The sequence below is a fragment of the Malaclemys terrapin genome, chromosome 2 (assembly GCF_027887155.1).
Source record: "Malaclemys terrapin pileata isolate rMalTer1 chromosome 2, rMalTer1.hap1, whole genome shotgun sequence".
Lineage (NCBI taxonomy): Eukaryota > Metazoa > Chordata > Testudines > Emydidae > Malaclemys > Malaclemys terrapin.
The window spans coordinates 253,449,792-253,476,930 of NC_071506.1; the positions used below are offsets into that span (position 1 = coordinate 253,449,792).

Here is a 27,139-nt window from a genome sequence, read left to right on the forward strand (position 1 = left end):
GCAATATTTTGCCCACCTGTGATTTTAATATAAACTGATACTACTGATAGGTCTTGGTCTGTTTGGAATAGCTCTTCTTGAGACATTTCTATACATTGCATACACTTCTTGTCTGAATCAAATAAAAGTAAAAATGGAAAGAAACTGACAATCTGAAACATGGAAACTTCCTTTTATCCATATGTTGAGATGGGTACCAAACAATAAAACAGACTCTTATCATGAAAGTAGTTTAGGACTCTTTCCAGGCACACTATGCTGAATGGCCAGTATTTTCACAGGCTGTTCTGGTCCTGCTCAGTGTAACTCAGCCAAGTAGGCATTCATTCTCTGAAATGCCCCTCTGAGAAGCCTTCTTCTTTTTTACATTTTTAGGCTTTGCTTTTGTGGTGTGATTATGAGTGAGCCTAGTAGGAGGTAGCACTAGAAAGGTTTGGTAGTCTTACCCATTCGGGAGACCACTCACAGCCAGTAAAGACAGTGCTGCGTAAAGAAGTAGAAGGATGTGGTTAGTATGCTGTCCTGGGACTCAGAAGATGGAAGTTCAATTCCCTGCTCCATCACAGATTCTTGTTTGACCTTGGACAAGTTGCTTAGTTTCTCTGTACCCTAGTTCCCCATCTGTAAAATGGGGGTGTTGTGAGGACAAATGCATTAAAGATAGGGAGGCACTCAGATATTATGGTAATGGGGAGCCATATAAGTACCTTAGGTGGATAGAAAGGAGCTATGGAAGGACTGCACAAACTCTTTCAAGTGGTAGTGGGTTGAACCCTGTGAAAGGCCTGGCTTGGCACTTAACCTCTGCTGATGGTGACAAAGAAGGCCCAAGGAGTGTGTCAGTTATTCCCCTGGTGTCAGGGAGTATTTTCCATATGAAGTTTTATGACCTGGATCCAAATCCATCAACATTCTTTTTGCATTGCTATTTGGGCATCCTTTGGGGGATGGGTTTTGGACTGTCTGAATTACTGAGGTTTTTGTACACTGCAGGAAAATACCTGTCTTTTTTTACTATCTGTACACTTTCAGTGGATTTTTTCTGTATCCTTTATCACCTGCTCTTTTATCATCTAGATTGTCACTCTCATTGCCCTTGGGCCATTTGACAGGGATATTCTTCCAGACTTAGAATATCATTCATGTTCACAAATATGTATCTTCATTCCCCATTCCTAATCTGTGCTACATGCTCTAGCTGTTTTATTTTCATTTTTGATTGATCAAATTGTCGTTTAGTACACAAACATTGCTGCAGGAAATTGTAAGGTGGTAATCTGTCTGCTATAATATTTCCCAAATGCAATATGTCTCATACAGGGAATCACTTCTGAAGAAGGAACAAACTAAAAATGCAGCCTCCATTATTGAAAAAGAAAAAGATGAGCAACCTCAAGACAATGAAGAAAACCCAGCTGTGATAACAAACTCTCCTTCTGCAGCTGAAGAGGAAGCAGCTGTTATTGTTCAGAGTAACTACAGAGGCTACAGAGAGCGTAAAAAAATAAAGGAGCAGCACAGAAAACTAGCAGACCAAGTGTCTTCTCCAGTGGAAATCTTGAAACCAGAAGTAAAGTCAGTTCAAAATGTAGCGCAGGCAGCTGAGGCTGAAACAGACAGAAAAGATAAGGCAGCTATTTTCAGTCAGAGCAGCTACCCTGGACACCCAGACAGACAGAACCTAGAGGAAAAAAGGAAAATGCCTCCAAGAAGAGAGAGTGCTTCTATGAAACAAAACCCTCCATGGCAGCATCCAAAGGAAGGTAAAGAACAGGCCTCTTTGAAGCAGTCATCTAAAAAAATGACAGAACTAGGCCTCCGAGATCTGACTCATCAGGAAACAATCAGCACAGATGAGCAAAACCAACTGTCTGTTGTTGTTCAGAATAAGCGTGACAGTCACTTGGAGAGAAAACATCTGACACAGGAAGGGATAATACCTGGTGAAAATAAAGGAAATATAAGGAAAGACTCAGTAAGAGGCTCACAGAAGCAAGCTGAGCCAGAAAAACAAGGTTCAGAAGACAAAGACAAGGCAGCTGTGGTAATTCAGAGTAATTATCGAGGTTACAGAAGAAGGGGGCAACTCAGAAAAGAAGGGAAATTACCTTCTAAAAGTCAAGAGAGAGCTAGTGGAGAGCCAACGGAAGTAGCACATATTCAAAATAATGATTCCAAGGCAACAAAAGATAGAGAAAGGTCTAATCCTCAGGCCGAGGGCCATAAGAATCTAAAGGATGGCTCAGCAAAAGAGGCTTGTGATTTGGCAGCCTTTTCAAGACAGGTAAGAAGCTTATTAAGCTAAATATTTCTTGATAACTGTAGGAAATGTGCTAAGAGCAATGCATTAGATGATAGCTCACTGAAAATGGATGCTCTGACTCATACTACTTCATAACATACAAAACACCAAAATTAACTGTAATAAGGGGCATTCTGTTCAGGCCAGTCAGTAAGTAACATTTTAAATCACTTTATTCTGTGCATTTAAATCATTGGTCAGGAATTGAAGAGTTGGGTTTATACAGATTTTGATATTAATTTATTCTGGCAGGGTTTTTAGGCAAATCAAACTCTCACTTAGTAGTTGAATTTTGTGTGTATGTGTGGTGTGGGGGTAAATCTGTATAAAATTTGTTTTCCTTAAATTATATAAAAAAATTTCCCCCTTCCAAGCCCTGTTCTTGCATAGATGAGCTCTCACAGAATGCAAGGGATTCTTAGCGTTCACCAGTTCCTTCTACAAATACTTTCCAATGGTGTACACTAGAGCTGGCCAGAGCATGACAATTCCGTTTCGTGACAACTTCTAAGATTTTGGAATTTGGTTTTGTTCTGCATTGGAGAAAAAACAAACCCTTTTGGACATTTTCATGAAATTAACTGTATCAAAACATCCGGATTTGGATCAAAAGGGGTAGGGTTTTTTTATTCAGGTCACTCTCTCTGGTCAAAAGTGACCAGAGCCCACCCTGAACCTCAGGAAGCTTCCTGTTGAAAACTTCATTGAAATCACTAGATTGCCACAAAATGGTTTGGCTTCAGCAAAGCAGCATAGTTTGATACGAATACATTTCCCTGAAAATGTTGTGGATGAACTCCTGGCCCTGTGGAATTTAATGGCGAAGCTCCTGTTGATTTCAGTGAGACCAAGATTTCACTCTGTAAAATTCAGGTATTTTAATGGATATTATGTAAAAATCTACAATTTGTGCTACAAGTGGAGAGACTGTCAGGGTTGGGGGTGGGCATTGTCCATTTTAACCTAAAACCAGAAGCCCCAGTCAAGATAAGTGTTTTTTTGAAATGCTGACATTTGCCAACTAAGGCCCTGATTCAGCAGAGTAGTGAAGTCCTTACTCGCCTGTTTAAAGTTATGCACATGCTTAACCACCTTGCTGAATAAGGTTATCATACCCGTTCCTAGTGCGTGTTCTGCACAGTTGGAACCCTGCTCTCATTGACTTCAAAGGGGCTCTGCATGGACACAGACGTGAGCCTCTACGGAGCAGTTTGCAGGATCAGTTATTATTACACATGCAGTGTTTGTCACCGGGCTGTGATGGAATTATTTCATGCTTTCAAAAAAGCAGTGTACTGCATAAAAGCAGTTTGTCCAGTCTCTGTTTACCTTATTGTTCCATCTGCAGTTCCTTATCCTTGATTTACCTGGAAACATGGAGATCTCTATCTTGTATTATTTTTTTTAGATATCAAAATTATCCGAAGACTATTTGGCACTGCAGCAAAAGTTGAATGAAATGATTTTGTCGCATCAGCTGAGGCCCGTGATGCTGTCCAAAGATAAACAAACAAATGGCCGACTTTCTCCTCATGTGTGTCAATCAGGTAATATTCAACCTTCATGTTTATCAATAACATTAATGTCCCTCAGGGGCAAGTCTTGCAACCACAGGGGGTTCCATGACAAGGATTCATAGTCATAGATTTAGGTTAGAAGGGACCATTAGATATTCTATTTGGACCTGTATTTGGACCTCCTGTATAAAACACAGGCCATAAAACTTTGCCCCGTTTCCCCAGCATTGAGCCCAATAACCTGTATTTGACCAAAGCATCTTCCAGAAAGGTATCCAGTTTTGATTTGATGTCATCAAGAGATGGAGAATCCATCACTTCCCTTGGTAGTTTGTTCCAATGGTTGTTCACCTTCACTGATAAAAATAAGTGCCTTGTTTCTAATGAGAATTTGTCTGGCTTCTGACTTCAGCTTCAGCTTCCAGACATTGGCTCTTGATATGCCTTTCTGTTAGATTACAAAACCCTTTAGTACCCAGTATTTTCTCCCCATTTAAGGTACTTATACACCATAATCAAGTCAACTCCTGACCTTCATCAATGTACGGCATTTTCTCCAGCTCTCAACTCATTTTTGTGGCTCTTCTCTGTTCCCTCTCCAATTTTTCAACATCCTTTTAAAAATGTGGACACCAGAACTGGTTGCTTTATTCCAGTATCAGTCTCCCCAATACCATATCCAGAAGTAAAATCAGTTCCTGCTCCCCTATTTATACATCCAAGGATCACATTAGCCCAATGGTTGTCAAACTTTTGTACTGGTGATCCCTTTCACATAGCAAGCCTCTGAGTGTGACCCCCTCTTATAAATTAAAAACATTTTAAAATATATTTAACACCATTATAAATGCTGGAGGCAAAGCGGGGTTTGGAATAGAGGCTGACAGCTCGCGACCCCCCATGTAATAACCTCGCGACCCCCGAGGGGTCCTGACTCCCAGTTTGAGAACCCCTGCATTAGCCCTTTTTGCCACAGCTTCACACTGGAAGCTCATGTTGTCCACTATGACCTTTAGATCCTTTACAAGAGTCACAGCTTTCCAAGAGACAGTCCCCCATTCTGTAAGTATGACCTCCCTTCCTTGTTCCTAGATGTACAACCTTACATTTGATTATGTTCATGTATATTGGTGGAATGAGCTCAGCTATGAGGTGATCTAGCTCACTCAGTCTGAATTCCCTGTCCTCATCATTATGTACCACTCCACCGGCTTTGTTTCATCTGTAGATTTTATCAGCAGTTATTTTATATTTACTTCCAGAATCATTGATAAAAATGTTGAATATCTTCAGGCCTAGAATCGATCCCTGTGAACTCTCCCATTCAATGATGATTCTTCATTGAGATTTGTGAGCAGTCAGCTAGCCAGTTCCTAATACATTGATCATGTGCTCTGTTGAGATTGTATAGTGCTAATTTGTAATCATAATGTCATGTTGTACTAAGTCAAAAGCCTCAGCAAAGTCTATTACATCTACAAAGTTACCTCTACCAAACTTTTTGCCTCATCAAAGAATAAAATCAGATTTGTTTGACAAGACCTATTTTCCATAAAACCATGTGGACTGGCATTAATTATATTCCTCCCCTTTAATTATTTATTAATTGAATCCCGTATCAGTTACAGTTGAATGATAACTGGTGCAGTTCTGCTGTGCAACAGGAGACAGTCTTTGGGGGAGGCACAGTGGTTACATACCCTCAGCACACCATGAATCTCTGGTCCTCAGAGGGCTCCCTGAATACTAGCCCATGTGGGACAGATAGGGGTAGACAATGGAAGGGCCAGGGTGAAGTCAAGGGTGTGATTGCTATGCAGATCACCAAGACCTGCCCAACATGGAGAGGTGCATATGAAGCTGTAGAGGCTACTCTTGTCTTTTGGGTTACTGTTGGCTCTGCTGAGTAGTTCCCCAGCTGGTGGGAAGGTTTCCTCTAACCCTGGTGCATCAAGTGGTCAGACCATAGCCCAGGCTTAGAATTTGCCCTTCAGTGTTCAAAACATACTACATTATCATCACTATAATATTGTGAAGGTGAGTCTCATGTACACCTAGGCCCCTTTACATACCTCTGGCAATGTAAAAGGGGCCTTAAAGAACATGTGCATGTACTTTACCCCCATTTTAAGGGCCTTTCACACTGCCAGAGTGCAATAAAGGGACCTCAGTGTAGATTAGAGTCAGGCCTTGTAAGTGTAAAGTGTAAAGGCTGCTCCTTGTTAATGCCCAGTTATTCCCGGCAGCATGCTTCTGCAACTGACTTCTGCAAGAGAGAGCAAACATCAGATAGAAAACTCCATTCCATTTTTTTTTTTTTTTGCAGGACTTTCATTTTAGACATGTTAATGATTAGCAGGTTTATGCTGAATTCTTTATTACATTTTACTGATTTTTTTGACAGTATGAGGCTAATTCCTTAGATAATATAGTATTAAAGGCTCATTCTTTGGAAAATAGCAAATGCTTCTTAAACATTTCCCTACAGAACATAGATAAGAGAGACAGGGAGAGGGAAATACAAGACCTATTTGCCAATTAGAAAAAAATCTTCTTATTTAAAAGTGATAAAAACTCAAGTGAACCCAGGTGGAAATATATGCCAATATGTTTCTGCGAATTACAAAATGGGCCAAATTCTATCCAATTACACTGGTGTAAATCTGGAGTAGCTCCACTAAAGCCAATAAAATTACAATACTTAACACCTGATAGAGGTCCAGAAGGAGACTTTTAAAGGGACAAAGGGGAATTAGATACCCAATTCCCATTGAAAGTCAATAGGAGTTTGGCACTTAACTCCCCTTTGTTCCTTTGAAAAACTCCCCGTGCCTGGCCTAGGTTTCTGTCCGTACAACCTCATAATGCAGCCCTTATCTATGCCCCTACTTTCCCTTTAAATGCCATGTTTTTTCTATGGCAAGATGGGTGAAAAGTATTACATCATCTCCTTTTGAACATGGTGCATAGAATGTCACACATTTCTTTGAGTCAGACCCTGGTGCTATTGAAGTCAAAGGCAAAAGTCCTATTTAATTTTATCAGGACCATGATTTTGCCCTTTACCAAATAAAATTAAATTTGTTTCTCACCAAAAAATGTACTGTGGTTTTTAACAAAATGAGGATTTATTTCCTCTATCTACTTTCCAGACAAATATGGGCACCTCTGACATGCCAACATTTGATCCTTTTTTGCACCAGATGTGATAGTTTGAGGAATAATACATCTGAGAGCTCTGATCCATAAACAAAACATTTTTTTTTCTTAAAGTGTAAAAGCTTTTTTTGTTTGTTTGCTTGTGTGTTTAACTAAGGCACAATTAACTGCCTTTGGAAAGGTGCCAGACATACCTTTCAAACATTCAAGACACAGCAAAAATGGTATAAAAGGCCTGTAAGCTCATAGTCATAAACATAGAGAAATTCATACTTTATAGTCAAGCTATGCCCTTTCCAAGAGGGCTCATGCAAATTCTCCAGAAGAACGGTCAGAGTCTAAAAGAAGTTTGATTTCCTGTGCTTGGATTTTGATTAAATTGCTACGGTCAGCAAATAGGCAAGGTGAGTGCAGCATGTGGAGAGGAGATACTATTTAAAGTGGATGCAGTTCCAGGGCAAAATTGGGAGAATGGGCACAAGTTTACTGAGAACAGAACAGAACAAGAATGTGTATAAGAGTATTAACCCGTAAAGCAAAGCGCAGCCACAGTTGCTCTCCTGACCAGGGACAGCCCCTTAAGCCTAATCAAACATGAAACCGTATTTTCTACCGTGTCAGACCAAATGATCATTCTAGCCTATAAACTCTTAGCCAGATGACTAACATGTCAGTTAATGCTCTACTCCTTTAAAGAGAAACCCCAGCAAACCAATCCCCTGTCACTTTCTCCAAGAGGGTTTCTAAACAAACTATATCTTCCTTCTCCAATCAACAGGATTGGAAGACAGTGACTACTTCCCAGTAAAAGAAGTTTGAAAATTGCTTTACAAGTTACCCACCTATAAGTGCTAACCACCCACAATCACATGACACTTTGATCAAAGCTATGAATTTAGGGCCCAATTCTCCAGGCCATTAAGGTAGCTTTGTTATGGGTCACAAAACTGTCTTAAAGCTGGTGACTCCAGCCAGTGTAGGATTCTCCCTACCTATGAGAATCCTGGTATGGTATAGAGTTGCTCAGCTGCTGCTACTCAACCCTCTCCCATTGCTGGTGCATTCCTGGTCCATTTCACACCAGGTCCCGCCCATCGTTATGAACTTGTAGCCATGGGTGGCAGGTGAAACCCTCCTTCGGGGAGCCTAACCCACTGACCTTGCCACTTCTCCCCACCATGGCCAGAGGAGCCCCCAGGCTCCCACACACACTACCGGAGGAGCCCCAGCCCGGCCGGCCCCAGCACCAGGCCACCAGCCAGCCCCAGCCACTAGCCCAACTCCCGGGCCGACCCACTGGTAGGCCCGAGTTCCAGGCCACCGGCTGGAACTGTGGCCCTGCCGGCTTCAGGGGAGAGGGGGAGGAAAGCGAGGCCTCAGGTGGAACCTGGCCAGGCCATGGCCTGGGTTAGGGGAGGCTTAGCCTGCCCTGGCCTTTGATACCCGCCACCCATGCTTGTAGCCTTGGAATCCTTGCCACTTGGTTATGGGTTTTTTTAACAATTTTTTTTTTAATTTATTTTACAAAAGATTAACCTAATATGGTGTGGAGATCACTGAGTGGGGAGATCAAACTCCTGGGAACTAAAAAGTATATCTGCTGATTGTAAAACAAGTACCTCCTTTTATTGAGGACAATGATGCAGCATATTGAGAAGTGATCCTCTGAGAGGACGCTCTTTGTCTCAGAGATGCCATAAACACGTTGTGATGTGTGTCAGCTGACTACCCAGGATTTTATTGATTACCAGAACAATATATTGCACAAAACATGTTTTGCATTGTAGGTACCTATGTTACTGCTTTCCTTAATGCTACAGTAATTGAAATTACCTTTATGTGCAATTTGTTTATTTTATATAATGTCACTAAGCACACATCCTGGGTGAAATTAATACCTGGAGCAAGAGGGTAACTTGACTGGCATTGCAACCACCTGCACTAGGTCACAGTTTGGCAGTATTTGTTTGTACTATACAACCTCAGATTTACGAATACCTTTGAAATGGACAAAAAGCAACAAGGAGTCCTTGTGGCACCTTAGAGACTAACAAATTTATTTGAGCATAAGCTTTCGTGGGCTAAAACCTACTTCATCAGATATATGGAGTGAAAAATACAGTGAGCAGTATAAAATTACAGCACATAAAAAGATTGGAGTTGCCTTACCAATTGGAGGGTCAGTGCTAACAAGGCCAATTCAGTTAAGGTGGAAGTGGCCAGGGCCGGCTCCAGGGTTTTTGCCGCCCCAAACAGCAGAAAAAAAAAAACAGCCGTGATCGTGATTGGCGGCACTTTGGCAGCAGCTCCACCGTGCCGCTTTCTTCTTCGGCGGCACTTCGGTGGCAGGTCCTTCCCTCCGAGAGGGACCGAGGGACCCGCCGCCAAATTGCCGGCGAAAAGCCTGACGTGCCACCCCTTCCCCTTGGCCGCCCCAAGCACCTATTTGCTGAGCTGGTGCCTGGAGCCGGCCCTGGAAGTGGCCCATTCTCAACAGTTGACAAGAAGGGGTGAATACCAAAGGAGGAAAATTATTTTTGTAGTCATAACTCTGAAATGTTCATAACTCTGAACAAAACGTTATGATCGTTCTTTCAAAAGTTTACAACTGAAGATTGACTTAATACAGCTTTGAAACTTTACTATGCAGAAGAAAAATGCTGCTTTTAACCATCTTAATTTAAATGAAACAAGCACTGAAACAGTTTCCTTACCTTGTCAAATCTTTTTTTTAAACTTTCCCTTTATTTTTAGTAGTTTACATTTAACACAGTACTGTATTTGCTTTTTCTTTCTTTCTTTCTTTCTTTTGTTTGTTTGTTTCTCCTGCTATCTGACTGCGTATTTCTGGTTCGAAATGCAGTGTGTGGTTTGCCAGTTAGTTCCTAACTGTGGTGTTCGTAACTCAGAGGTTCAATTGTATATGCTAAACTTGCATGTTCTGTGTAGTTGACACTAGCAGTTTCTACTAACTAGCAGTTCCTACTTAAGTGATGCTACTTATCACAATAAAGCTAACAAAGATAGCTTCTGCCAGACAATGAACTGTCAAAGGGTGGTTTGATAAGCATAAAGGAAGCTTGACTGGGCTAAAGCTGGGACCAGGGAGTCAGGAGTTCTATTCATCCATTATGTATGAAATTCTATTAATTCTCCTGAACCTGATGTGCTTTTGGTGTGAAGCCCCATCTGGAGTTCCACAGCCCAGCGGGGCTCCACCCCGTGCAATACTGCTCCAATCTTGAGGGAGAATTAACCCTCATCAGTTCTTAGAACATTTGTTAAAGGATGATTAATGCTACATTTGAATAGTGATGAAGAGAAGAGCAGGGAGAGGGAGGAGGAGGGGGTTCAGATTTGCTTGGGGAATGGTTTTATGCAGACTGGGAATCCTGTCCTGTACACCAAGCAAAGCTCCTGTATCAGATGGGCATAAACAGGAGTGTGCAATATATTAAAATAAGAGAAAATACTGGAGTAATTACAAAGCTTGAAAGTCAAATAGTTTGAATCTAGGCATAGCAGAACTGGCTTCAGTAAGATATGTATCTTAACAATAACCCTGTACATCCCAATAAGTGTTCATTTACTATAGCTGTATATTATCTGAAATGGGCATGCAGAATACATATGGGAAATATGGGCTTCCATTTAAGTACTTACTGTATACAAAACATTACCAATTGGTTTGCACTTTTTCTTTCTGAATGTACTGTATGTAAAAATGAACTGTAGATTAGTAAGAAATGTACTCCTATTTCACCTGCTTCTTTTGTTGAATTATTGTGTCCCATTCTGGTGTGTAGTGACCTTCATGTCCACAGAACAAAGATACTGCACACAAGCATCAGTTATCTAGAAGCAATCCCTAAAACTGAATTTTTCTTCATAAAAATCATGGGCAGCTCTAGAAAAAAAAATCTGAACCAATAAACTAAGCTATCTATAGTATGGCTAACTAGGCCAGACATATATGGTCTATCACTAAGTGATATACTGTTTATAATACGGAAAGAAGCCTTGCCATCTTCTTTCCTACTCATTTTGAAGCAATGATTTTATTTTTATTTAGTGCAGTTTTCACACTGAGTGGCTCCCTTGCTGTTCTGTCCCCAATAAAGGCATTAATCAGTGGATGGCAATGATTGCCGACCCTTTGCTTGTCTTTAAATCAGATGACATTTAGATTTATATAATTACTATGATGATTTAAATGATAATTGTACACATTTTCCTCAACATCACTTGTTTAATGTGTCATTTTACAGCTGTACGCATGAATCTAGAATTGCATTTTGTATGCCAAACAGGAACGCGTCTGCCTTTATCTACGAATAGACTGGCATTGTTCATTTTGACAGCTTAGCAGCTCCAAAGATAACATTTTTATACTTTGCAGAAAATTATTTCTACTAATCATAGAAGGTAAGGGGCTGCAGGAGAACTGGCTGATGTGGTTGTGCCAATGTAAAAGGTTTTAAAGTATGTTCAATTTAATAAAAAAATGCAAAATATGCAGTTTTTTAAAAAATACATCTGTGTCGAGAAGGCCAAAGTAATCTTATTTCAGCAGGTTTTTTAAATAGGCTGTAAAAGAACTTTGGTCCAGTTTTACAAAAAGGCATGAGGCAATGCGTGCAAGGGTCCTGAAATGAACAAGTCTCCATAGGCTGTTCACTAGCAGGATTTACAGAATATATCTCTTTCCAGGAAAATGATGATTCCCATCACCTCAAGTACCTAAATGGAAGATCAAATGCAAAAGCTCCACTAAAGAATTTTCTACTTTTAGGGTGAAATTCAAATGGGTGCAAAAGATCCACTCCAGATTACCCCCTCTTGGTCCTGGCAAAGCATGAGGAGCTCTGATACATCTGAGGACCTAGCCCAGTATGCAAGGGAGTGAAGATTCAGGTGTTTTGGCCCTGATTTGGGCTTATGTTCCTTCTGCTTTAAGCTGTCAGAATGCAGGTATAACTAGCTTCTCGGGAGTTACCCAGATGTAGGGGGAATATCTAGATGGCATAGGGCCAGCAGAACAGCCCTGCTCGGTCCCCTTCCGAACAACCCTCCAGCAGAGGGGCATGGCTAGGGAAAGTAACGCAATCAACTCCTTCTGCTGTCCAGTCATTTTTTGGCTGCTATAATTGTCCTGTGATGGGCTGTACCTGGCCTTTGCAGCTCCCTACAGGGGGCCCTGCAGTCCTACTACACCAGACCCCAGAAAGCAGCAAGGTGGGAGGAAAAGAGCAGTAAAGGTGGATCCTCCAACCTTGCCTAGAGAGGCCTCACTGAAGCAGCCATCTTGGAAGCTAGAGAGACCTGATCCTCCAAGGGCCAGAAGGACTAGTGACAGCCAATCAGAGTCCAGCAGGCCCAGATAAAAGAAGTTGAGTGGCCTAGAAGGTCAGTTCCTAGTTGGGACCAGAGGTGTGAGGAAGGGTCCTCTGCTCTGGCCAGAAGCTCAAGGGACAGCCAGAGTTTGTATCTGGCTGTATTTTGCATAGCTGGGTTTGCAGAAAGAGGACCCAAGACCCTTAACCCTGAGATAAAGGTGAAGCCAAAAGGGGCCAGGTGGGAATAGGCCCAGGGAAGAAGCAGGAACTAATTGAATTGAGCCATATCTGGCTGCTGTTTAGAGGGTCCGTGGGGTGGAACCTGGAGTTGGGTGGGCCTGGATTCCTCTACCAGCCGCAGGTAAATTGGCAGAAACCCTAAGAAGGGGACAGGACTTATTTGGGAACCTGAAGAAAGGGCAGAATTCAATGGGCCCAGAGCCAGGGCTGAAGACTGTAGTGAGGGCAAAATAGATTATTCATTGGACTCTTTACTACCCCAGAAGGACTTTGTGATTCAGCCAGAGGGCCAACCCACTGAAGACACACCAACATCCGCCTGCAGGCAAGCCAGGAGTGATAAAAGGACTGTGGTGCTACACCCTGCCACTTGGAGGCACTCCAGAGATTAGCGCCCCTTCACAGGCCCTTTAGGTGCTGTGGCAGCCAAGTGTCAGTTAAAGCAGCCAGTAGCAACCCTAGCTGTTTTGCTGATGGAAAACATTTTTGGTTCCCCCACTCACCCAAGCAGCCAAGCAACAGCTCACCTGCTCACTCACCCCTAGAACCAGCCCTGAAAGCAACTCTCTGGAAGCTCTAGTTTATGCTGGGAACTGGACAGATCCCTGGCAGGGCACAGAATCCAGAGGGCCAGACAGGTGGTATACAGCCACTTTGTCCCATCCATTCCATCCTGGGCTTCACCGATCTCAGATTACAAGCAGCTCAGAGACAGGGCATTCGTTTCTACAAGGGATTTATTGTTGTGCTAGTCCTAAATGTGGTATGCCCAGAGCATGATCCTGAAAGAGGCTCAGCACCTTCACCTCCCATTTAAGTCAGTAGAAGTTGACAGCACTTAGTCCATTGCAGGATTGAGCTCTCAGTTCTGGACCACTACCAAAATATCAATACACCAGGAATCTGCAGCTACTGCTAAGCCTGCAGGGGGAGTGATATTTACTGACCTTCTTCAAGCTTTTCTTACTTCGGCAGTGGGTACTTGAATATTTCAAACTAATGCACAGATGCTCACCCCAATTTCTAGAGAATTCCTGCTGCCTTGCTCAGAACACGTACAAATAGCTGTGAACATAGGTGCTGACACTGTGGGTGCTCCAGGGCTCAAGCACCGACCAAAAAAAATAGGGGATGCTTAGCACCCACAGGACCAGATTAATCTTTTGTGGGCCCCAGTGCCCTTACTGTGACCCCGCCCCTGCTCTGCCTGTGCTCCGCCCCAAAGCCCCAGCCCCGCTCGGCCTCTTCCCCCCCCCAAACCTCCACCTGCCGCTTGTGTGGGCTGAGGAGGCAGAGAGGAGCACCCACCAGTGAAAACAAAAGTCAGCGCTGTGGATGGTCCAAATCCTGAAGTCTATATTCTTTTTTTTTTTTTTTTTGGTCAGTCAGTGCTTTGCCTGAATAAGGGCGAAGTAATGAAGTAGGAAGGCCTTTGAGTTAACTCTCTCACCTCTGTTTAGTTTTTGTTGCTTGGTGCCAGACAATACAACAAAATTGTATATTCTAATAGCTTTAATTTCCTAACAGAACTGTTAAACATTTCTTAACATTAACTGCCAACCATCCTACTCACATACCTGATCAGTGAATTTGCCACCTTGATCCTATATAAATCTATGCCATACTTTTGGAATCCAAACTTGTCCTTCTTAAACATTTGAGTATCACTTGCACAAACATAAATTTTGATAGGGTGTTTCATGCCCATACAGCACAAAAAATTTGCCTTCCTGAGCATAGATTATAGTGAATGCTATTGTTAAGGTTCAAAAAAGAAAAATCTAAGTCACTAAAGCAAAACCTCCTTGTTTTAGCTATTGATTGTGATTGTATTCATGGTGTGCACTCATGCTGTCTGAACAGAATCTTTTTTTTTTTAAGCTGTTCAGCTGTATTCCTAATGGTAGAATCTCAATAGATGTAATGTTTTATGTACTATTAACATTTTTTATTCTAAATTCTCCTTATCCACTAACATTTTTCCCTACTGATACATCCATGTATGTCACTGATGGTGGCCTGTTTGCATAACAGCTATGGTGTAGAGTGGAGAGTCAGGAGATATAGCTTCTATTCCTGACTGTGCTAATGACTTGCTGTCACGTAACCTTGAGCAAGTCACTTAACCTTTCTGTGTCTCTGTTACCGCATCAGTAAAATAGGGATAATAATGCTCACCCATCTTTGTAAAGTGTAATGAAACCTGGAGATTAAAAGTACCATATGAGTGCCAGTAGCACCTGAATACCAGAGAGATAGGTGATTTAGAAATATTTAAATTAGCTATAAAGTATTATTTTTCCTTTAAAATATGCAGAAATAAAGCCCAGCTGGTCAGCTCCTCCTAGATGCACGTGAAACCCTGGACAAAATTATGCCATCTTGTAATTTACTATGGAGAGATCAGGCACCATGAGAGACCCTTTTCTGAGTAACAGACTCTAGAAGCAAAGTTTAATGGGCCTGATAGAAAGGGATGATTTTCCTCCTGCTTTCTGTCTCATCACCCACTGCAATGGTGTGCTGAATGTCTGGAAAACAAGCACACAGAAATTCATCTTCTCTAAGGTTCATGAATCTAATTTGCCTTCCAACCAAAACCTAGTAAGTAGAAGTTCTCTGGTAGTATTGACAACTAATGAAAAGCAGATTTCATTACTCTATGCATAATGAGTTGTCCCATATTACAAATACCAACTACAGTATTTGTATTTCATAAGAAAAGAACACACAAAACTAAGAGCAGAAAGAAATCTATTAACCACTAGTTGACTCTCTGGGTAAGTGAACTAAATTCTGGGTAGGGCTAAATTCACCTCTGGTGTAACTCCATGTGAATCAATGAAGTTACATCTTGGATAATTCAAAAAATAAATCCAGACACATCTGTGGCTTTCTTTGGAACTTCACAAAGAAGGGAAATTCAGAGTTTTAGGGTTATAATCTTAAAGGGCCTGCTGTTCTCCAGAATAATAATTCAGTCCCCCTAACTTCTTTTTTCATAGTTTCTGGTGTCAGTACTGCAGCATGTAAAGCCCCTGAAACCAACTTCATCACTGCTTTGGCTCCTAATCTCAATTACTACTACTCAAGTTCTCCTCTCAGTTACACTGGTGTTCCTCAAATCTGGACTTACTCCATCAATTTCAGATTTACACCAGTGTAACTGAAAGTAGAATTTGGCCTATCAGTTTGCATCTCCAAGATATTATAGTAATTGCACAGTTAGCCTCTGTGGTATGTAACAGGAAGTGATGTATTGAAAGAGAAAATGTCTATCGCAGCTGGTAGTAGAGCTAGCAGAGGCTGCTTGGAACTTGCAAGAATTGTGCTTAATCCCATTGGGGCTGAATATATAGAAGGAGAGCTCCATTTGATGAAAAGGCAGGAAATAATGATTTCCAGACTCAGGAGATTTATAGGAGTTGGAAAAAATGGAGGAAGGCGGAAGTAACTTGAACCAATTGAACCCTCATCTCATCCATGAAGCAAGGGCATGCAAGTCAAATTTAGATATGTATATGGAAAGTATAATATAGACATTTATGTTGGCAGATTTTTCCAAATGATTTAGGTCTAGGTAAAAAGATGCTCTTGTTAGCAATATAATTTTCAGTAATCAAAGCAAGTTGTCTTACTGAGACCTTATGATCGTTAAAATAATTTTTCTGAGTGTAGGAAGAGTAATTTTCAGTGCAGCTATGCAAAGGAGTGACTCTCTCAGCTAATTTCGACTGGAATACTTTTCATCTGAAAGAAAAGTATACTTTAGGTCTTTGACAGTGATGATGTGTCAGATAAGATAATGAATAATGTGATAGCAGGTAGGGTAATGATCTCTTGTGTGTCTATAAAAACAACAGATCTACTTTTTTGGGTTTTTCCTAATGCTCCACATTTTTGTTCATTTTTTCCAGATTTTCATGTGATCATAGCAATCACTCAGATACAATTTTTGAAAACATATAACAGAGTTTTTATTATAGTTAATTAAACTACTTTTATCATTTTAGGTTATAATTTCTGATTTAGACTCCTGATGTGTTTGCAAATAAAATACAATGGGATTGACTCTACTCTATCTTCTGTGTAAGTCAACCATAATGCCACTGAAGCTAATTGAATTGCCCCAGTGTAAAACCAGCATCATAACAAGAGTAGAATCAGTAAAGTAGAATGTATCTGTATTAGGCCCAGTATATCTGTTTAAATGAAACTATGATTCATATTTAATCTCAATTTAGTAAAATGAATTAGTTGTATGTAAATGTCATTGTCTAAAGTGAATTATCTATACCGGACTTTGAAAAATACCATTGTTCTCTTAAAGGTAAAATGTTGAGATAATAGTCCATTCATTACATTAGGAGCAGTTTGCATTTCAGATAAGAAGCTGAAACAATAAATGGAATCATTACCCTATTACAGTTTAAATTAACATTATTCCTTCTGGCTCCTCAATATACCAGTGACCTTTACAAGCCTTATTTATCACACATAACAAAAAATGTATACAGCTAATTTTCCAGGCGCCAACACTGATGATCATTTCTCATTATAACTACTTGTGCCACATTCTTAATTAAAAAGGTGTTATGATGTAGGTAGAATAGATTTTACTTCCCCAGAGTAAAATAAACAAAAATTTCTGGGAGCTATTAGGATATATCTACACTGCAATTAGACTCCCATACCTGGCCCATGCCAGCTGACTCAGGCTTTTGGGAGTCAGACTAAAGGGCTGTTTAATTGCGGTGTAAACATTTGAGCTTGGGCTGGAGCCCAGGCTCTAGGACCCTGCAAGGAGGGTCCCAGAGGTAGGGCTGCAGCCCAAGCACAGATGTCCCCGCAGCCCAAGCCCTGTGAGCCCAAGTCAGCTGGCATGAGCCATCCCCAGATTTTTAATTTCAGTGCAGACGTACCCTTAGAGAACAAAATGTATTCTTTCCTTCCTTACCCACCTGAGCGTTGTTAGCACTCTGGTTCATGGACAAAACTCACTTCAGGGAGAACAGCAGTACTTCAATGGATTACCATTGCAGCGGAATATACTTTCAGTAGTTAGCAATGTGAATAAGCCATTGTGGGGCAGATTCTGTCCCCAAGTACAATATCCATGTATGGGCCAGGAAACTCAGAAGTTTCCCTCATGGAGTTTCCTCTGAATTATTTTGTTGTAGGGAAGGGAAGACCAGGGGCCCAGCCTAAAACCCAGCCAGTCTTGAAGATATACTGGGACACAATGCCATCAGTGCTGAGAGCCTGTACTCTCACGTTATCCCTTGGCTTTGCCCTGCTCCCTGTTAACAGGGCACCAACACAGCTTCACTGCTACAGGCACCTCAGCAGTGCCTACCCTGGGGCCATCCCAGTGTAAAAGAAGCTCCACAGATGTCACTGTCTTTATTAACTTTCCTCTGGTGTTGATGCTGAGCACAGGGGGGACGATGCTCATCTCCTGCCTCAGCCACTCCCTATATACTCCTGGTTCCCCACAACCACAGAGTCCTCCATGGGTTTAAAGGAAAGGGAACACTGATGTAGAGGTGCCTGGCTCTCCCTTTCCATGTGAAGAGACTATGATCCACAGAGGGTTCTTCTTTGCACAGAACCAAGGAAATGATCTGGCCTTGACATAGCTTTTGGATTAATCTTCCATGATGCACATGGTGCATGCAAGTGTTTAGATTGGGTGTGCAGGACCTCAATGGGTATTAATACTTACTACCCTTCAGCACAGAAGAGTCAATATAAAAGCTGTGTGCTTTTCATGAAGCAATTTCAGGATGTCCAGAGAACTTTTATTTTCTATTTTGTTTCATATTTACCAACCAGTGTAGCTCAGATGCCAATATCTAACTCTGAAATCAGAGCAGGCCAGGGGATGACAATTCTGTTTTATGACAACTTTCAGTGTTTACAAATTTGGTTTCATTCTGCATCAGAGTGAAAACAAAATCTTTTGAATGTTTTCATGAAACAGAAATGTGTGAAAAATGTCCATTTTTGGAACAAAAAGGGCCAGTTTTTTATTTTAGGGGTCTCTCCCGTGCCCTGGAACTCGGAAATCTTCCCATCAAAATCTTTGTCAAAACCGATCCCTCCTGGCAAAGTTTTGGTTTTGACAAAACAGCATCTTTTGATGAAAATACATTTTGTGAAAAAATATTCTGACCAGCTCTACTTGTAATATTTTCCATTAAATATGGCGCATGTTGCTCTGGTCATATTCACATTGGTGGAAAGACTGGAGAATGAGATAAGATAAATGTCTGATGATATTTCTTATGCTTTTACAGTTCTGGAAGTAACATTTTTTTTCATGCAGGGTTGCTCACTTCTTACATTTAAAATCATTAACAAGTGTAAATTCTGCTCTTTTCTTGTCTCCAAGAATCAACCTTTTAATAGGTAAAAAATGGGACTCCTGGCATTAGCAATATCTCATTCAATGGAGGACATGTTTATATTTTACTGGCTTTTCAGTAGCATATGTGAATAAGTCTTTAGAGGTGTTTGGTTTCATATAAAAGAGGAATGTGCATAACAAAAATAAAGACATTAGGCCTGATTCTCATTCTCATGATTTCTACTTGCCAACCAATGTTCAATTTCTTGCGAATGCCTGTAAGGTACAGGCTGCAACTACAGGGAGCCGTGATTTTAGTATGTGATAAAGGAATGGAAAGCCATTGTTCAGTGAGGTGAAATAAACCAGATCCCCGTTAGCTATATTTTCAATTATACTAGATTAAGTGACAGATAATTAAGGAGATTGGATGATGAGATTGCAGTTGAATCTACAGATAAATGCGCCCAACTAGGACACTAAAAAATCTGAGCACTTAAACAGTGGCTAGAAGAAAGGCTATGTTTTAGTCATGTGTATTTTTAGTAAAAGTCATGGACGGGTCATAGGCAGTAAACAAAAATTCACAGCAAGTAACCTGTCCATGACTTGTACTATATCCTTGACTAAATCTGGGGGGGAGGGGTGCTCGCGGGGGGATGGCCCGGGGGGTGCTGCAGGTGCTGGGAGGGTGGCAGCCTGGGCCGCGAGTGCGCTGGGGGGGTGGCCTGGGGAATGCCACAGGTGTGTAGGGAGGGGTGCAGGTGCTCAGGGGAGATGGTCCGGGGGGGGCGCCGGTGCTCGGGGGGGTGGTCCAAGGGGCACGCGGGTGCTCGGGTGGGAGAAGCCTGGGGCCCCCCGCTGGTGCTGGGGGGTGGGAGTTGGTGGGATTGGCAGGCTCCCTACCCAGCTTCTTGGGAGCAATGACATGTCCCTCCCTAAGCTCCTAGGTCCACGCACTGTCAGCTCCGCAGCTCCCATTGACCAGGAATCGCGGCCAACGGGAACTGCGGGCATGGTGCCTGCGGGCAGCAGCAGCGCACGGAGCTAGGAGCTGAAAGGGAGGGACATGTTGCCGCTTCTGAGGAGTCCCCCCAAGGTAAGCACCACCCAGAACCCTCACCCCCTCCCACACCCCAACCCCCAGCCCTGAGCTCCCCACCCAAACTCCTCCTGCTGCTGCTGGGAGGTGGGGGAGGCGGTGGACTGAGACTGCCCCAGCGGCAGCCAGTGCAATTGGCCCAGGGGCTGCCTAAGCTGCTCAGGCAGCCCTGGAGCCAGCCACACCGACCGCTGCAGAAGTCAGGGGGGTTATGGAAAGTCATGGAATCCGTGACCTCAGTGACAAACTCACAGCCTTAGCTATAAGGAATTAAATGGACAAGTTTCCATACAGGACATGGAAAAGGACAAAGGGCACAGAGAAATACCTGATCACTGGCTCCCAGCACCTTTCCTTGAAACATCCAGCATTAGCCTGTGTCAGAGAGAGCGTTCCATACTAGATGTACCATTGATCTGTTCCAACATGGCAATTTCTATGTGATCTGTGTTATGGGCATTGTTGAAGGTGGGTTTGACAGATCTACATTTCTTCCAAGCATGGTCCTGGAAATGTCCAAAACACTTACTTTTTTTTAAGTGTTAAAAGCTGAAAGTGTTTTTTCATTGTCAGATAAAAACATAACAAGAGAGACATTTATGACGCACACTCATCCTGTGAACAAATGAACATGAGTGTCTCTTGCTCTTTTTTACAGTTGCCACCAAATCAGAAGACTTTCATCCCCTACAGCGACCACCAAGGAGACCGCGGACACCCAAAACTTTAAATAATCCTGAAGACTCCACATACTATACTCTAATACATGTAAGCTTGACTAACTTTTGTGGGAAAAACCTGCCAGGCATATCTTGTCAAGCCTATCCTTTACAATGGGCAGAAGACACTCCCTTCCAGTAAAAACGGATGGGCCACAAAATTCAAATCCATAGCCAGATTTCAAACAACCCAAGATTCACACTTACTCTTTTATTATTGTTGTATGCAGCGTTGTAGCCATGTTGGTCCCAGGATGTTAGAGAGACAGGGTGGGTGAGGTAATAAGATATTATCTAGACAGACAGACAAGGTGAGTGAAGTATTTATGTGACCTGTCTATCTAGGTATTTATAATGACTGCCATCACTGTAATATATTTAAAGTCTGATCTTGCCTAGAGAGCAAATATTAAAATATGCAGTGTTGGTATACAGCTCCCTTTACCAAATGTCAGATCACTGTTTTGAAGGAACTGGAGAAGACAAGCAGCTCAGTAAACTAATGGATTTGACTGTCTCCATGTAAAGCTTTTGGTCCAGATTCAAATATCAGTGTCTGCTTTCCACTCTTGACTGTAATGCCATTCAACACTGAAAAAGGCAAGCAGGTGAGCAGAAAGAGGGACATTTAAAAAGCAGTTCAGAAGGTTCCTATAAAGAGAGCAATTAAGTACATTTGTTAGAGGCATATGTCTCTCACTGGCCTATTTTAACATCAGGTAAGAGTACAGTTGATTAAACTGACTGTCACAATTGGCCCCCTCTCAGTGGAAATTATTACAAAGGAGCAGGATAAAAGAAGTTATCACTGAAACATTCATATTTTGAAATAGAGATGGGCATATGTTGAATAGGATCTGTTTACTGGAAAACAAGTCTTGTGAGGTTTAGGACTTTTAAATGTAAAGCGTAACACAGAATTCTGTATTTGGAATTTTATGTGAAGAAATTAACATCTTAAAGTAAATGTGTTATTGGTGCAAAGTGTATCCACAAAGCAAAGATCAAACAGTTAGGTGAAGAATCTTGGTACTTTATGAAAACTCATTTGTTATTTGTCTGACTTGGTATCAGCAAAAACTGGGCATCTTTGAACCTAGTTTTCAGTAGTAGTTTTCAAAATATGAATTAACATTATGTCAGTCAATTGTTTATTTTTCAAGAGTGAGTGAGCCTCTCTTGCTGACATTGGATACAGTGGCAAAGTTTAAGGCCCAGCAGTCTAGATCTTTGGGCCTTGGATGGAGCCCATGTTCTAGGACCCTGCAAGGTGGGAAGGTCCCAGAGTTCAGGCTGCAGTTTGAGCCCGAACATCTACACCACAATTAAACAGCCCAAGTCAGCTGGCATGGGCCAGCCACAAGTGTCTAACTGCAGTGTAGACCCACTCTAGGTGTCTCAAACTGGGCATGCAAAAATTAGAGCTGGTTGAAAAATTTCATCAAAAGAAAATGTCATTTTGATTAAACCAAATTTTTTCACATTATCATTTTGATGACATTTCATTTTAAATAATTGGGGGAAAACGTTTAGAAAATGTCCCATTTAGACATGTTTGGAATGAAAAGTTTTAATTGTTTTGTTTTGAAACAACTTTTCATTTCAAAATATACACCTCTACCCCAATATAACGTGACCCGATATAACACGAATTTGGATATAACGCGGTAAAGCAGTGCTCCAGCGGGGTGGGGCTGTGCACTCCAGTGGATCAAAGCAAGTTTGATATAACGTGGTTTCACCTATAACGCGGTAAGATTTTTTGGCTCCTGAGGACAGCGTTATATCAAGGTAGAGGTGTACTTACTTGTTTTCTATATAAAATAAAAAGGATTGAAATCTAAATGAAACATTTTGAATATATGAGAATGAAACCTTTCAACGCGAGCAAACATTTTTTCTTCCATAATTTTGTTCTGCAAAAATTTTGAAATTTGGGCTTTTCCTCTCAACTTGGGACAAAAATAATTGAAATATTGAAAATGATTTCCAACCAGCTCTCCCTACAATATTGGTGGATGTCCTTGAAAATTTTGCTCTGACTCACTCCGCCTCACAGTCCCCATCTGTAAAAGTGGGGACAACAACACGAACTGGTACATATCTCACACAGTGTTCTCAGTATTAATTAATTAACAAGCCACATTCCGCCTTCACTTATCTCCATGCAACCCCACAGAAGTGCAGAGTGTTGCACCGGTGTAAATGAGGGCAGAATATGGCCTATTGATTTTTACAATGCTAGTAAGGGGACAATAGCTATATTTATTTATAGTCATCCTATCACATTAAAAGGAGAGCTATCTTTTTGTACTTAGTTATGAACTCAAGAATCTATGCCAGTGGTGGGCAACCTGGGGCATGTGGGCCACACACAGCCCGTCAAGGTAATCCGCTTCCCACAGCTCCCATTGGCCAGGAACGGTGAACCGCAGCCACTGGGAGCTGCGGGCGGCCGTGCCTGTGGACGGTCAATGTAAACAAACTGTCTCGCGGTCTGCCAGCGGATTACCCTGACGGGCTGCAGGTTGCCCACCACTGATCTATGCTATATCAGTTGCAGTACCCTAAATATGATGGTTATAGGAAAGGATCCTGATTTTCTTTTCACACTGGTTTTAAACCAGTGTAATTCGCTAGCTTTCATGGAATTACTATTGATTTATATCAGTATAAGAAAGATCAAAATTAGGTCCATTCTAAACTTTAAAATATATTACTTTTGAACAGTCATGCTGTTCTAAATGCTGCGGCATAGCATTGCTTTCTCTGAAAAGAGAGAAATCTATTATAGATTAGAAATTATTCACATTCTCAAATAACTCTCACTCCTCTGTCTCTTTGGAGGGTATGTATCCCAATGGTAACATATTTCAGCAGAGTACACTGCTTATAATATATGGACCCAGTCCAGTTTTTTCTGTAAAGCCAGTGACAAAACTCCCATTGAATTTAGACTCGGACTTCAAGGCCTGACAGGACAATCGTGATCACCTAGTCTGATCTCCTGCACATTGCAGGCCACAGAACCTCGCCTACCCACTTCTTTAGTAGACCCATAACCTCTGGCTGAATTACTGAAGTTCTCAAATCATGATTTAAAGACTTCAGGTTACAAAGAATCCACCATTTACTCTAGTTAAAACCTGGAAGTGGTCCATCTCCAAGGTGCAGAGGAAGGCGAAAAAACCTGAGGGTCTCTGCCAATCTGAACTGGGGCAAAATTCCTTCCTGACCCCAAATATGGTGGTCAGTTGGTCCCTGAACATCTGGGCAAGACCCACCAGCCAGACACCTGGGAAAGAATTCTCTGTAGTAACTCAGAGCCCTCCCCAGCTAGTGTCCCATCTCTGGCCATTGGGGATATTTGATAGTAGCAGTCACATGGGCCACATGCCATCTCATCATACAGTCTCATCATACGATTCCCTCCATAAACTTATCAAGCTCTGTCTTGAAGTCATTTTGGATTTTTGTCCCCACTGCTTCCCTTGGAAGGCTGTTCCAGAACTTCACTCCTCTGATTGTTAGAAACCTTTATCTAATTTCAAACCTAAACTTCTTGATAGCCAGTTTATATCCCTTTGTTCTTGTGTCCACTTCTATGCTTAGCTTAAATAACACCTCTCCCTCCCTGGTATTCATCCCTCTGATGTATTTATAGAGAGCAATCATATCTCCCCTCAGCCTTCTTTTGGTTAGGCTAAACAAGCCAAACTCCTTAAGTCTTCTATCATGACATAGGTTTTCCTCCTAGTAGCCATTCTCTGCATCTGTTCCACTTTAAATTTATCTTTCTTAAATGCGGGAGACCAGAACTGCACACAGTAGTCAAGATGAGGTTTCACCAGTGCCTTGTATAATGGTAATAACATGTCTTTATCTCTACTGAAATACCTCACCTGATGGACCTTGGACTACATTAGCTAGGGTTACCATTCGTCCGGATTTACCCAGACATGTCCTCCTTTTTGTGTTAAAAATAGCGTCTGGGGGGGAATTTGTAAATCACTCAAAATGTCCGGGATTTCCCCTCCATGCAGAGCGAGGCGCGGCTGGGAGGGCTGCAGGAAAGTCAGCCTCTCGCATGGGGCTCTGGCAGCCAGAGCCCTTCCCCCTGCAGCTTGCCGGGCTGGACTCTGGAGCAGCTGTAGAGCTCCTCCTCCCCCCTTCCCTCCCTCCCTGCATTCTGAGCCGGCCGGCCTGCCGGGCCGTTTGCATCGGGCCTCGGCAGCTCCTCCTCCCCTGCAGCCCAGTGCCCCGCTCCGGCAGCACTGTGCAGGGGCAGGGACTGGGTTGTGTGTTGTGCTGGGGAGCACGTGTCCGGCTCCGCACAGAGCCCAACACCATGTTCTGAGCGGTGGGGTAAGGGGGCCAGGGGGCAGGAGAAGGGGCAGGGAGGTTCTGGAGGGGGCAGTCAAGAGACGGGGGAGGGGTCAGGAGTTTGGGGGGGGCTTTTTGGGGAGGGGTGGAGAAGGTTTTGGGCAGTCAAGGTACAGGTAGGGGGTAGGGTCCTGGGGGGGCAGTTGGGGGGGTCTTAGGAGGGGGCAGTTAGGGGACAAGGTACAGGGAGGCTTAGGTAGGGGGTGGGGTTCTGGAGGGCAGTTAGGAGCAGGGGTCCCAGGAGGGGGCAGTCAGGGGACAAGGAGCAGGGGGGTGGGGGGTTGGGAGTTCTGGGGGGGAGCTGTCAGGGGGCAGGGGTGGGGAGAGGGATTGGAGCAGTCAGGGGACAGGGAGCAGAGGGGTTTAGATGGGTTGGGAGTTCTGGGGGGGGGCTGTCAGGGGGTGGAGAGTGGTTGGATGGGGCGTGGGAGTCCCAGGGGTCTGTCTGGGGGTGGGGGTGTGGATAAGGGTTGGGGCAGTCAGGGGACAAGAGGCAGGGAGGCTTAGGTAGGGGGTGGAGTCCTGGGGGGCAGTTAGGGGCAGGGGTCCCAGGAGGGGGCAGTCAGGGGACAAGGAACGGGGGGAGGGTTGGGGATTCTGAGGGGGCGGGAAGTGGGAGGGGCAGAGGCGGGGCTAGGGCGGGGCTCCTCCCGTCCTCTTTTTTGCTTGCTGAAATATGGTAACCCTACATTAGCCTCTTTCACGGCTTCATCACATTGGCAGCTCATAGTCATCCTGTGATCAACCAATACACCCAGGTCTTCCTCCTCCTCTGTCCCTTCCAATAGATATGTCCCCAGCTTGCAGCAAAAGTTCTTGTTGTTAGTCCCTAAGTTCATGAACTTGCACTATTAAATTTCATCCCATTTCTATGATTCCAGTTTTCAAGGTCATCCAGATCTTTTTGTATGATATTCTGGACCTCCTCCTTATATGCATTATCTCCCAACTTTATGTCATCCGCAAATTTTACTGGCACAGTCCGACTTTATGTGCCACTGTCATTAATGAAAATGTTAAATAAGACTGGTCCCCCCAAGACCGATCCCTGAGGAACCCCATTAGTAACCTCCCCCCAGCCTGTAAGTTCACCTTTCAGTATGACCTGTTGTAGTCTCCCCTTTAACCAGTTCCTTATCCACCTTATCCCCATCTTCTCCAGTTGAACTAATAATTTCCCATGTGGAACTGTGTCAAATGCCTTACTGAAATCCAGGTTGATTAGATCTACTGCATTTCCTTTGTCTAAAAAATCCCGAGTTATTTTCTTAAAGAAAGAAATCAGGTTGGGCTGGCATGAGCTGCCTTTTGTAAAACCATTTGTTGAGAATGAGTTTGGGCCTCCTCACAGTGAATAGCTAATATCCATATAAACTGGCATAGCATATATAAAAGTCTGCCTAAATTGGACAGTGTTTGTCAATTTTATTAAAGCAGATATAGGATTTGGAAGTTTGATATTCCCCTCCTTCTTCTGATTAGTTTCTTTTATTTGTGTACAGTATAGTTACCAGTACTAGCAGCATTTTCTTATACAGATAAACAAGCACAAAGATTACTAAAAATTGCTACAGCACATACTTTTTTTTTTGCTTGACAAATTATGTTCTTCATATTTTTCTTAGTAAGAATTATAGAAAAGTCTCATATTTAACATGCCCATGTATTGGACCTTTGCGTAAAAACGCTCCAGGGTTAAAAAAAAGTGATGCAATTTTTTTAAAATTACTTGATGTTTTCTTAGAAATCAATCCAAGAAGAAAAACGGAAACCAAGAAAAAACAGGTAATTTTTTCTTCTTTATTTACTTATCCCATGATAATTGTTATAATGCTCCAGAAACAGTGTTAAGCTGCACTGTCAACAAAGTAAAACCAAAAGTTAAGAAAAGGATATAGTTATTTGATGGTACACAGAGAGGTACGATTTGCAAGGTAAAATTATACCACTGTAAAGAACAAAATACATTATAGAATTTGGTCAAATGTTTTTACTTGTACGTGAGTCTTTTGCAATGGCAATACAAGCATAA

General features: G+C 42.4%; 1 protein-coding gene across 18 annotated transcripts in view; it reads left to right on the top strand.

The window, feature by feature from the left end:
- The window catches only part of MYO3A (myosin IIIA), a 351,398-nt gene that overhangs the window by 317,710 nt on the left and 6,549 nt on the right, over positions 1-27,139 (top strand). For all 18 annotated transcript variants that reach the window (XM_054020735.1, XM_054020736.1, XM_054020737.1 and 15 more), the window contains 4 exons: positions 1,321-2,284; positions 3,711-3,849; positions 20,664-20,773; positions 26,852-26,892. In XM_054020735.1, the coding sequence (XP_053876710.1) occupies positions 1,321-2,284; positions 3,711-3,849; positions 20,664-20,773; positions 26,852-26,892 (1,254 nt within the window). The remainder of the gene's footprint in view (positions 1-1,320; positions 2,285-3,710; positions 3,850-20,663; positions 20,774-26,851; positions 26,893-27,139) is intronic.